This window comes from Mercenaria mercenaria, chromosome 1, assembly GCF_021730395.1.
Source record: "Mercenaria mercenaria strain notata chromosome 1, MADL_Memer_1, whole genome shotgun sequence".
NCBI classification, from domain to species: domain Eukaryota; kingdom Metazoa; phylum Mollusca; class Bivalvia; order Venerida; family Veneridae; genus Mercenaria; species Mercenaria mercenaria.
The window spans coordinates 13683906-13696867 of record NC_069361.1 but is presented as its reverse complement, the minus strand read 5'-3'; the positions used below and the strand labels follow the sequence as shown (position 1 = coordinate 13696867).

At 35.9% G+C, this 12962-nt stretch overlaps 1 protein-coding gene across 2 annotated transcripts in view; it reads left to right on the top strand.

Moving 5' to 3' along the window:
- Nucleotides 1–12962, top strand: part of LOC123544928 (xanthine dehydrogenase/oxidase-like) — a 102429-nt gene that overhangs the window by 62492 nt on the left and 26975 nt on the right. For both annotated transcript variants that reach the window (XM_053540232.1, XM_053540225.1), the window contains exons 15-21: nucleotides 799–961; nucleotides 1506–1713; nucleotides 6482–6663; nucleotides 7211–7330; nucleotides 8928–9149; nucleotides 9711–9844; nucleotides 10233–10320. In XM_053540232.1, the coding sequence (XP_053396207.1) occupies nucleotides 799–961; nucleotides 1506–1713; nucleotides 6482–6663; nucleotides 7211–7330; nucleotides 8928–9149; nucleotides 9711–9844; nucleotides 10233–10320 (1117 nt within the window). The remainder of the gene's footprint in view (nucleotides 1–798; nucleotides 962–1505; nucleotides 1714–6481; nucleotides 6664–7210; nucleotides 7331–8927; nucleotides 9150–9710; nucleotides 9845–10232; nucleotides 10321–12962) is intronic.

Below are 12962 nucleotides of genomic sequence, written 5' to 3'. Positions count from 1 at the left end.
ATGGGTATTCGCTCTTGATGCTATGCAACAAACTGCTGTCAAGTAAAAGTTCTACAATTTCTAAACTTATTTGTAATTGCACGTGTCTGAAGCTGAAACTAAAATTTTCTGTCAGCTTCGCCTTTCGGCACGGATTACTTGTTCAGTTTAGAAGTTTTGCATATGTAACATTAGTTTGAATTAACAGATTATGAGCCAGAAGTGGGATTGTAAGAGGGATCTTTTTCACTACAAATGTTCATGCAAAATAACCATGCTGGATCAGAATTCAACCACAAGGTCAGGGGGGTGACACCTTCAAATATTTCTGGATCCTGGCCTGAAGCTGTTAGAAGGGAATACATCATGAATTACATTCTTTGTAAAAAACAAAAACAAAACAGTTTTATTGTTTTCACCATTTCATTGGCATTTATGTTATAAAATGCTTGATATTAATAGGTTGCTTAGCAACTACTGGACATCATGCTTTCAGAAGCTTTCAGCATCCTGAAATAACCTCATAGAGCTAATTTTGTTTGCTTCTAACAATATTGAATAGTGAATTTGATGAACAATTAGCTTGTATGCAGGTTTATAAGAACATCATGAACATGGTCAGTTGTGCTGCACTCATACATCACAAAAAGAATTTTGTCAAACTTCTTTTGTATCCAGATCATATCATTGCTCAAAATGAAGCAGTCTTGTTTTGGAAACACCGAAGACAGATCTCATGAAACAGTTAGTTTCAGAGAGTAATCTATTTGAAAAAAATGAATGAGATGTTATTTAATAAACATTTTAGTTTTTCTTTAGAAAATGGGATGACAGTCTAGTCATGGATATTTGTCATCTGCTGGCAGATGATCTCCCCTTACAACCAGGGTCACCAGGAGGAATGGTGGAGTACAGACGTACTCTTACAATCAGTTTCTTCTTCAAGTTCTACCTCTCTGTACAGATGCAGCTACAGTCTATGGTAACAGTAATAAATTATCTTATTGGTTTTCTTAGAAATAATTTTGAAAATAATTGATTTTGTTTTATTTCAGGTGTTTGTAGGCAGTTATAAGTAATTTTAAATTTAAAACACAAACAACACAACATTCCTATATACATTACACATTTTAGACCATACATGTGTTTTGAATGATACCTCTATATTAAGACCAACCCACTATTAAGACAACTTTTTGAAAGAATCATTGATGGTCAAATTAATGGGGTTATACTGTAGTTCATATCATATATCTCATATCCTTTTTTACTATCATATTAACATACCTCACTTCTTCCCATCCTTAATTCTACCTTTCTTAGTTGTTTGGGTTTCACTAAATTGTTCCTTAGTACAGCTTGGCATTGTACCCCACCAGGCACCTTTTGCCCAAACACACAAAGGTGAACAAATCTGTACAGTCGCTGTTATCGGTCATTTTCTCTTTTGTTCTTAATAGTTAAACACACCGTTTGTTAAATTGAAAGGTCATTGTCTTAATAATATGTGTTTCATTCTGTTGCAGCACCTATCAAAAACCAAAGTTCCTTCATACTTGCACAGTGCCACAGCCCCATTTCACCGAGACCCCTCAAAGAGCACCCAGATTTACCAAGAAGTGGCCTCAGGGCAGCTTGAAGAGGACCCTGTGGGACGCCCCATCAACCACCTGTCAGCAATGAAACAAGCCACAGGAGAGGCAGTATATATTGATGATATGCCAAAATTTCAGAGTAAGTCTTGGCTCACTGATTTTTAAATAAATTGGTTCAAAATGAATCTGTCCATTTGAAGTTAAAAAAAAAGAAGAAATTTTTTATTATGATCTTTAGGTCAATTATTTATGATCTTTAGGTAAATAGGTCAGGCGAGCAATACAGGGCCTTTGTGGCCCTCTTGTCTTAATTACTGTAGGAATGCCCTCCATCTGTGAATCTGGATCCTGCAATTACTCCAAAAGTATCCAAGCTAGGTTCATAAAACTTTGGTTAAAATTTGGATGCACTTTCTCTTTATCTTTGTTATTACTTGATAGATTTACTTCAAACATAAAATAGTTGTTCCTCATCATCACCCACATCATATGGCACAAGGTCCATAACTCTGGCACCAAGATTTCATGAATTATACCCCTTTTCACTTAGAATTTCAGGTTAAAGTTTTGGTGCACTTTCACTTTATCTCAGTTATTACTAAATGGATTTGATTCAAACTTCAAATAGTTGTTCAACATCATCACTCACATCATTTGACACAAGGGCCATAACTCTTGCACCAGTATTTCATGAATTATCCCCTTTTTACTTAAAATTTCAGGTTAAAGTTTTGATGCACTTTCACTATATCCAAGTTGTTATTGAATGGATTTGATTTAAACTTAAAATAGTTGTTCCACCTTATCACCCACATCATATGACACAAGGTCCATAACTCTGGCACCAATTTTTCATGAATAATGCCCCCTTTTACGTAGAATTAAAGGTTAATTTTGATGCATTTTCACTGTATCTCAGTTATTACAAAATAGATTTGATTCAACATGACACAAGGTGCATCACTCTTGCACCAATATTTCATGAATTATGCCCCCTTTTTGCTTAGAATTATACTTATTTAATGTTTTGATACACTTGATCCTTATCTCTCTTATTACTTAATACTTTTGACACAGACTCAAGCTATTATCCAATATCTTCATCCACATTGGAGTCATTTAACACTCCAGTGACACTTCCAGCCTCATCAGATATGCCCAGTTTCACTATCCAGCATCAAAATAGTCGAGTGCGCTGTCTCCTGTGACAGCTCTTGTTTTGTTACTACACAGAAATGTTCTCCATGATTAGACTATATGTTGCGCACATGACCAATGGTTATTTGTCAAAGGTCAAGGTCACTATTGAAGGTTAAGTAAATTTTTTTCCACTCTGTAACTTTTATGTGCATTGATGGAATATCTTAGTACTGCACACAAATGTTTCCCATGGTGAGACAATGTGTAGCGTTCATGATCTGAGCTTGTAGGTCAAGGTCACTATTGAAATTTAAGTAAAAATAGTTTTTGTTTCTTTTGCTATGAAGCATTTTCAGGTTTAACACTGTTGCCAACAACCACAAGGGACAAAGTTTTTGATAGGGGACTACTGTATTGCCACTGCAATACTTGGTCACTTGTTTCATAATATTTCATTCATTCCTCTTTTTCTAACCTCCCCGTCTATTCACCCTCTCCCCAACTAAATGAAAAAAAAGGTTTACAATTCTCACACTGACAGTTATATCTCATATTGTATTTTGCTTACATCAGATTCTCAAAAACTTATACAATCCTTCCAAACTTCTTCCCCCTCCCTTTTTATTTTAACATTTCTCACACTAACTGGTGTATTATTTCTTAGTATCACTGACACCACAAACCCCAACACACACATACACTCTTTTTCTTCTCAGTTGCTTCTGTTTCACCATATTGTTTCTTAGTACACTCCCACCCTGCATTACACCCCCCCCCCCCCCCCCCCCCACTCCCTCATCAACACTCTCAAGGTAAAGATAGTCTGTACAGTTTTCTCTTGCATTCAGTGTTATCTGTCATTTTCATTTCTCTATTCATCAATATTTTGGAATAGTCGAGCTTGCTGTCCTTACAACTTAGTAAAAAAGACAAGAAGGATCATTGCAGAGACAGAGAAGAGATAGGACTAAACTTGCATGGATGTTGTGTGATGTATGGCATTTCAGCTGATTTCACTTCTTTTTAGCTCGACTATTCAAAGAATAGGGGAGCTATCTTACTCGCCCCGGTGTCGGCGTGAGCGTGAGCATCACACAAATGTTAAAGTTTGTGTACCACCCCAAATATTTTCAAAGTCCATTGAGATATTGCTTTGATATTTTGCATACTTGTTTACCATCATGACCCCAGTCTGTAAAAAGGAGGAGGCAACTCTATCAAGCAATTTGACTGAATTATGGCCCCTTTTCCACTTAGAATATGCTTATTGTAATGTTAAAGTTTTACTCACAGCTTATATTATACTATCAAGCACTGAGAATAGTCGAGCACACTGTCCACTGACAGCTCTTGTTAGCTCACTTGAGCAATGCTCAGGTGAGTTTTTCTGATCGCTCGATGTCCGGCGTCCATCGTCCGTCGTCTGTCGTCTGTCTGTCAACATTTAGCTTGTGTATGCGATACAGGCTGTATTTTTCAATTAATTTTCATGAATTTTGGTCAGAATGATTGCCTTGATGAAATTTAGACCAAGTTCGAAAATGGGTCATCTCGGGTCAAAAACTATGTCACTAGGTCAAATCAAAGAAAAACCTTGTGTATGCGATAGAGGTGGTATTTTTCAATTGATCGTCATGAATTTTGGTCAGAATGATTACCTTGATGAAATCTAGGCCGAGTTCGAAAATGGGTCATCTGGGGTCAAAAACTAGGTCACTAGGTCAAATCAAGGAAAAACCTTGTGTATGCGATAGAGGCTGTATTTTTCAATTGATCTTCATGAATTTTTTGTCAGAATGATTACCTTGATGAAATTTAGACCAAGTTCGAAAATGGGTCATCTGGGGTCAAAAACTAGGTCACTAGGTCAAATCAAAGAAAAACCTTGTGTATGCAATAGAGGCTGTATTTTTCAACTGATCTTCATGAAATTTAGCCAGAATGATTACCTTGATAAAATCTAGGCCGAGTTCGAAAATGGGTCATCTGGGGTCAAAAACTAGGTCACTAGGTCAAATCGAAGAAAAACATTGTGTATGCAATAGAGGATGTATTTTTTAATTGATCTTCATGAAATTTGGTCAGAGTGATTGCCTTGATGAAATCTAGGTCGAGTTTTAATATGGGTTATCTGAGTTCAAAAACTAGGTCACTAGGTCAAATTAAAGAAAAATCTTGTGTATGCGATAGAGACTGTTTTTTTCAATTGATTTTTATGAAATTTGGTCAGGATGATTGCCTTAATGAAATCTAGGTCGAATTTGAATATGGGTCATCTGAGGTCAAAAACTAGGTCACTTGGTCAAATCAAAGAAAAAACTTGTGTATGTGATAGAGGTTGTATTTTTCAATTGATCTTCATGAATTTTGGTCAGAATGATTGCCTTGATAAAATCTAGGTCGAGTTTGAACATGGGTCATCTAGGGTCAAAAACTTGGTCATATCTAAGAAAATGCTTGTTTTATCGCAAGAAACCAATTTTTTGAACCAGTCTTAATGAAAATTGGTCAGAATATTTGTTTCCATGAAATCACTAGGTCAAACATGTTTTACACTGTTATGGTGTGTTTCTTAGGTGAGCGACCTAGGGCCATCTTGGCCCTCTTGTTTTTCAGTATTTTGATTGTATTTTAGCCAGAAATTCAGTTATTATGTCTTGATTTGGAGAGACAAATTGATTAAGTGCTATTGGTCTGGTCTGGTCTGATCTTGGGTCTTGGTCTGATGATTTTTATTAGCTCGACTATTCGAAGAATAGGGGAGCTGTCCTTCTTGCCCCGGCATTGGCGTTAGCGTGAGCGTTATCGTGAGCGTCACACAAATGTTAAAGTTTGTGTACCACCCCAAATATTTTCAAAGTCCATTGAGATATTGCTTTGATATTTTGCATACTTGTTTACCATCATGACCCCAGTCTGTAAAAAGGAGGAGGCAACTCTGTCAAGCATCTTGACTGAATTATGGCCCCTTTTCGACTTAGAATATGCTTATTGTAATGTTAAAGTTTTACTCATAGCTTATATTATACTATCAAGCACTGAGAATAGTCGAGCACACTGTCCACTGACAGCTCTTTTATTGGGAGAATTTCCAGCAAACCTCACAGGAGTGATCTGTACCAGGCTGCATTGTGCATGTTGTCAGCATTTTCTGGTTTGGTAATTTTCAGCACAGTTATGGCCTTTGATTCATCAAATTTTATTATGTTTTGGCCACTTCTCTTTAATTTAAGGGCAGAATTCCACTAAACCTTACAGAAGTTATCAGTACCAAGCCGCATTACCAGCCTGTTGTGGTTCAGTGATTTTCCATTGAGTTATGGCCCTTGATTTGTTGTATGTTACTTTGTTTGGGCAACTGCTCAGATACCTCTAGATGGAATTACACCAAACTTCACAAATGTGATCTTTGCCAAGCCTAGTTGTAAATATTGTCGTATGTTCGAATTTGTGAATTTCAGCAGAGTTATGGTTCTTCATTCATCAGATTTATGTTGTAGCCATCATTATGGCCCAATAACTGCACAGAACATGTTTTTGGCATGAACTTCTCTTGCTGTAACTGATAGAAGGCTTGCTGTCTGACATAAACCCTTGTTTCATGAATTGCATGCTTTTCCTAGTGTCTTTATGTAGATATTCTGACAATCTTAGTCATGTAAGCACTCTTTGTTCCATGTGAGAACAAAATGTATGCATTTGCATGTTTATTCTATGTGTTTATTTTTCAACCAGACTTTTTTTTAACTCTTTAAATATTTAACCAGATGAGCTGTACATGGGATTTGTGATGAGCAAGAAAGCATATGCAAACATCAAGTCAGTTGATGCATCAGAAGCATTGTCAATGCCTGGAGTAGTGGACTACATCAGCCATGTGGATGTACCAGGCAAGAATACATGGGGAGCGGCATTACCAGATGATGAAGAAATATTTGCTACAACTCAGGTAAAATACTGTTATCTTTTTTTGTCTAAAAAGCTTTAAATGTCATTAAAGAGTTTCATTTGTTTGCTAGATGTTGATATTTTGGACATCAGTGGCAAATCTGGGAATAAAAATGGGGCAGTCTTGTGTATTAAGAAAGTTAAATGTTAAATATTCTTGGTAAATGCATTTTGTACAGTTACATGACCTTAGTACAAATATATCTGTCAAATGTTAAATTGGCTACCAGTAATATGAGAGAATATACTTAGATTTTGCTGTACAATTAATGTATTAATGGGAGGTAATTAATCAAAATACTGCAAAATCGTAATATTCCTGGGGGACTAATTTCTTAGAATTTTGTGGTTCTGTAAATCCACCAAATTCAATCCCAATAAAACTCAAACATTAAAAATTCTCTCGCATTTTATGTTCAAATATTGAAATCCATAAATTCATATCCCCATGAAATAACAGTTTTGACACAAACCACAAAATTTCTTGCCTATAAATTTAAATTATTCCACAGTAAACAAGTTTCTATGTATTTTTATTAATTCTTTAGGTATTATGTGAAGGACAGATTATTGGTGGAATAGTTGCAGAAACTCAAATACAAGCTCAGCGGGCTGCTAAATGTGTAAAAGTAGAATATGAGGAACTGAAGCCCATCATTACAATAAAGGTAAAATAGAACCTATCGTGAATGAATACTTGAAAATCACTTCTTGTACACTGGACTGGCTTTTTTATGCCCCCGAAGGGAGGCATATTAGTTTTCAACTGTCCGTCCGTTCGTTTGTTAGTTAATTCGTTCGTTCATTAGTCACAACATTAACTTTTTGCATGAAGGCACTTTACTCGCGAACCACTGCACCCAGGACCTTCAAACTTCACATGCTGATAGTACTTATTGAGTTCACCATCCCTACTGACTTTGGGGTCACCAGGTCAAAGGTCAGGGTCACAGGGGCCAACGTTAACTTTTTGCATGAAGGCACTTTACTCTCGAACCACTGCACCCAGGACCTTCAAACTTCACCTGCTGATAGTACTTATTGAGTACACCACCCCTACTGACTTTGGGGTCACCAGGTCAAAGGTCAAGGTCACAGGGGCCAACGTTAACTTTTTGCATGAAGGCACTTTACTCGCGAACCACTGCACCCAGGACCTTCAAACTTCACATGCTGATAGTACTTATTGAGTACACCACCCCTACTGAATTTGGGGTCACCAGGTCAAAGGTCAAGGTCACAGGGGCCAATGTAACTTTTTGCATGAAGGCACTTTTCTTGCGAACCACTTCACCCAGGACCTTCAAACTTTACATGCTGATAGTACTTTATGAGTACACCAACCCTACTGACTTTGGGATCACCAGGTCAAAGGTCAAGGTCACAGGGGCCAACGTTAACCTTTTGCATGAAGGCACTTTACATGCAAACCACTTCATTCAGGACCTTCAAACTTCACATGCTGATAGTACTTATTGATTACACCACCCCTACTGACTTTGGGGTCACCAGGTCAAAGGTCAAGGTGCTGCTGGGGCATATGTCACCATTAGTGACAGCTCTTGTTCAGTGATTGTGACGATGCCAGCAAAATCTTTCTGACACCCCATTTTTACAGTTCAAAAGTTATTTTATGGAAAAAAAATGTTAAGCAATAAGTGATGGAACTAAACTGAAACTTTGTTGTTGTGCATCTTTGAAATACTGTGGCACCATTTCTGTTTATGAATGTTAATTTACCATGTTTTGTTTAAATATGTTACTTAAAGAATAAGTGCTAAAAAGATAGTATTTTGCTTTATTTTATATATTTTATAATTTTTTTACTTTAAACCTTCTGGCGGCAAGTGATTCTGCCTTAAGTTTGCAACCAGTGCAGACCAAGATCAGCCTTGTCTGCACTGTTTGCTATTCCGTCAGTAAATTTTCAGTAAACACCCCTTCGAATAATAAATGGTATTGCTGAAATTGAGTGATGGACCAGTCCATTTCAGAAATTTAGTATGCTAAAGGAGAAAATATGGTATACAAGAAAAATATTCTTCACTGGTTGTAGGTTTAGATGTAAATATCCAGCTCCCGATAAATTGTTTAGGAAGTTACTAATTAGAGACTTACTACTGCCAAAACCATACCCTCAAAACAGATATTCTGATCTGCATCTACAACCAGTGGTAGGTTTTATAGTATATTCTATAGAGGGCCTTTTTCCGCAGAAAAGGAAGATTGAGAATGATTAGCAGTGCCTAATTATGTTTATTGCAGGAAGCGATTGAGGCAGGATCATTCTTTGGATCACCACAAAAAATCAGCTGTGGTGATGTGGAAGCTGCACTCCAGCAGGCTGACCATGTGATTGAAGGTGAATGTCACGTTGGAGGTCAGGAACATTTCTATTTGGAAACTCAAGCAGTAATTGCCATTCCAAAAGGAGAAGATGGGGAAATGGAGATGTTTATCTCTACACAAAATCCAACTGAAAGTCAGGTAATTCTATTGTGTCCACACAAATTCCAACTGAAAATTAGGTAATTCTATTGTCTCCACACAAATTCCAACTGAAAATTAGGTAATTCTATTTTCTCCACACAAATTCCAACTGAAAATAAGGTAATTTTGTTCTCTTCACACAAATTTCAACTGAAAATCTAATCATTCTGTTGTCTCTACACAAAACCCAATTGAAACTCTGATAAATCCAGTGTTTCCACACAAACCGCAAGGAATTTCCAGTTTCTCTGTACAAAATAAACTGAAACTTGATCAATTAAGTGTATGCACACAAAAACCAAACTGAAACTCAGGGAATTTCAAGTGTCTCTGAGGTAAGGTATAAAACTGGAGTCATTTTAAAATTTCTATGTAACACTGCCACTACAGAGTGCATTTAATGAGCATAAGGTCTTTGCCAACTACATATTTATATATACAATTTTAGACAATTCCTTAGCTAATTGTATATTTTTATTTTTTATGTATGCATTTTGCAGACAAGGTTATTTAAATATACAGTTAAAAACAAGTAAAACTATTCTTATGTTTGTACAGCATGTGACAGCAGAGGCATTGAATGTTCCTGCCAACAGGATAGTTGTTAGGGTAAAGAGGATTGGCGGTGGTTTTGGTGGCAAGGAAACAAGATCTGTAAAGATCTCAACGCCTGTTGCCATAGCAGCTAATAAGTAAACATGACTTTTGCTCTATAATATTTCTGAAATAGTATATAAAGCTAAATTTTTCATTAGAGTACATATAATTATATGGTTGTTGGAATTACAGTGTTGTTATCTTTATAATGTACAACTGTCTTAGCTATGATATTACATGAATATCACAATCAAGCATTGTGTTTGATTTAAACAAAATAATGAGTTTCCTGTTCTGTGATTCTCTTTAACGAGCATCATAGATACCCATTTGTTTAAGGAAGATTTTTTTTTCACTACTAGTTTTTTCATATCTTAATGTTAGATTGAAAATAACTTCGACAGACTTTATGCCATGAATAGTTTATTTTAAAAAAAGGCAACTAAAAGAACTATCTTTTATATTAAAAACAACCATATTTAGGTTGGGGCGGCCAGTACGTGTGATGTTGGATCGTGATGAGGATATGTTGATGACAGGGACTAGGCATCCATTCTATGCAAAATACAAGGTAAAACAGTTACAATATTTGTATAACCATTAAAATCTGCATTCAATTTGATAGATGATTTATTTTTATTCTCCACTACCCCCCCCCCCCCCTCCTACTGTTGGTGTGTGCTCCATTTGTATATCCAGTAACTGGAGAACTCTTGGTCCTTTGGTTGGTCCTTTGGTTGCTCTTTTGTTGTTAAATTCAGCTGTTCAAAGGTCATGGTCATAGTGATCTGGTAACTGAAAATGTTATCAGGTCATAGGGTGATTGCCTGTTGTACGTTAGTATTGATTTGGAGTCAGAATGTCAAAGTTCAAGTCAAAGTGACCTTGAGATATAAGATAATTTCCATGCCATAACTGTAGAAAGCTTAGGCCTATGACTGGCAAATTTCATAAGCATGTCTGTGTCCAGTAGAAGACCTCTATTCTTTATAATGTCATAGAGATAAGGTTAAGGTCACACAAGTCTTGAGACTAAATATTCATACCCAGTTTTATACAGTTGAAAGTCTATAACAGGGGATTATGTCTTTTACAAGCAGCTGTTGTCTTACATCAAGTTAGTTGTGCACTTTTCCTTTGCTTTAATTTTGTTTGAAAGTCAACATAAAGATGAGGGAAATTGGAGAGAATGATACCCCATTTAAACAGTATTGAGACCATTGATATATATTTTCCATCTCATCTCATGGATTTGTGCTGTCTGTCTTGTTGTCTGTCTGTCATAAAACTTTGTTAGGACTACAAAATGTACTTCTTTGAAACTACTGATGGTATTTCAATCAATGCTAGTTTTGCATACCATAGACTTTTTCGGGTTGAATGATTTTTGGGAGTTACTGCCGCTTAAAGGTAATTTTTGATAGTTTGTGCATCCTACATCTCTTATTTCACTATTTTAACACTTAAACATCATCATTTTTTCATCAGTCCTATTCATATTTACGCAGAATTTGTCTATCTGTAAGATCTTGTGTAAGATTAAAAATGGACCAGATTGGAAAGGTCCAGAGTTATATGCCTTTGATTTATCAGAAATGCTGTTTTCATGTTTACACTCCCAACAACTTCTTTTCTTAACCAATCCTAATCATACTGGCACAGAACTTGTATACCAAGGATATCTCTTTTAGTTCGATTATGGGCCAGATCAGAAAGTAATGTGTGCTTGAATTATCAAAAAATGCTATATTCCATTGTTTACACTCTCCTGAATTAAATTATTCATTGTTCTAAAATTCATACTACAGCAATTACATTGAAGCAAATCAAGACTTTGTGTTAATACTGATGAATTGTTTTTACTGTTTTTAATGCATGAGTGTACAACGCCATTGAAGATGCTTTGTGTGTTGAAATAGGCATTTTAGAAAATTCTCAAGTTTCAAAGTTTCAAAGTTTCAAATTACGTAAAATATTTATACTTGTAAAATAATTTTCATGTGTAACCTTGTGAAAGGGTACCGGATAGGTCAGACAATTGATTGCTGGATTATGTGCTATTTAGTTAGCTATAATTTCCATGTAACATTTATATGCAATGTAACTCTTGTACAATTACACATGTGAATTTATGTGTGAATGTGTAGTACTTAGGTTGAGTCTCAGTGAACTTTATTTTTGGTACTCAGGTGAATGATATAGGGGGACATGTGCTTTTGCACAAATTATCGCACCTTCTGTAGTTGCTTATGTCTATCTTTTCAGTTTTTAAACTTTTTTAGTGACAAGGATTTTGTCAAGCACTGTTGTCCTCTGACAGCTCTTGTTAAAAAAATCTCTAGTTTTAATCCTAATTTTCAAAGGGACATCTCATATTTCATGTTGGAACATATCTGATTTTTTGTGGAAGTTTAAAAATGAGAATGAAAGCTTTATATCTGCCATGAATCATTCATATTCCTATTTATTATCTTTAGACATGTGCCATAACAAGGTAACTATAGTCATAGTAGACAGGTTTATACTGTGGCACTGGTCATTGGTCTATGTTGTATGATAGTGTTGTTTTACATTGCCTGTTGTGAATTCACTGTGAGACATTAATGGTCAACTTTTGTAAAATGTCAGCTGTTGTAACCTTGTCTAGGGTCACATCATGTGACTCTCACATGCTGACCTTGATTTGTTTCCTGAGCGAGAGTACCAGTAAGACAGTAGTAAAATGTGTCTTAAGTCATGTATTGTCTGTATTTACTGGTATCTTAAAGATGAAAGGAAATACAAGATTTACTTTGTCAGAGTTCATCAGCATGCTATAATATTATTAAGCATAAGACATTTAAAGGGGAATGCTTAATATGTACAGCTTAGTATAAGATGTTTTGAAACAGAAATATCTACAGGCAAACTTCATTTGCTTCAACTCAGTGGGTGATCAGATCCATCAGACTTCATTAACTCAGACTTTAAGGGTCCATTAGACTTTGTTTACTCAGACTCTATGGGCCTATCAGAATTTATGCACTCAGACTTGTTGGGCCTCTTTGACCTCACTTGCTCAACTCACTGAGTCTGCCTGATTTTTTCACTCAAAATCTATGGCCACATTGAAATTTGTTGGAGAGACTTGGTAGTTTGAGTCAACCTAGGTTCGTCCATTGGTTGTTTACATCTTGAGGGGTGTTTAAAAAGTTTTGAAAACTCAGTTTGCAG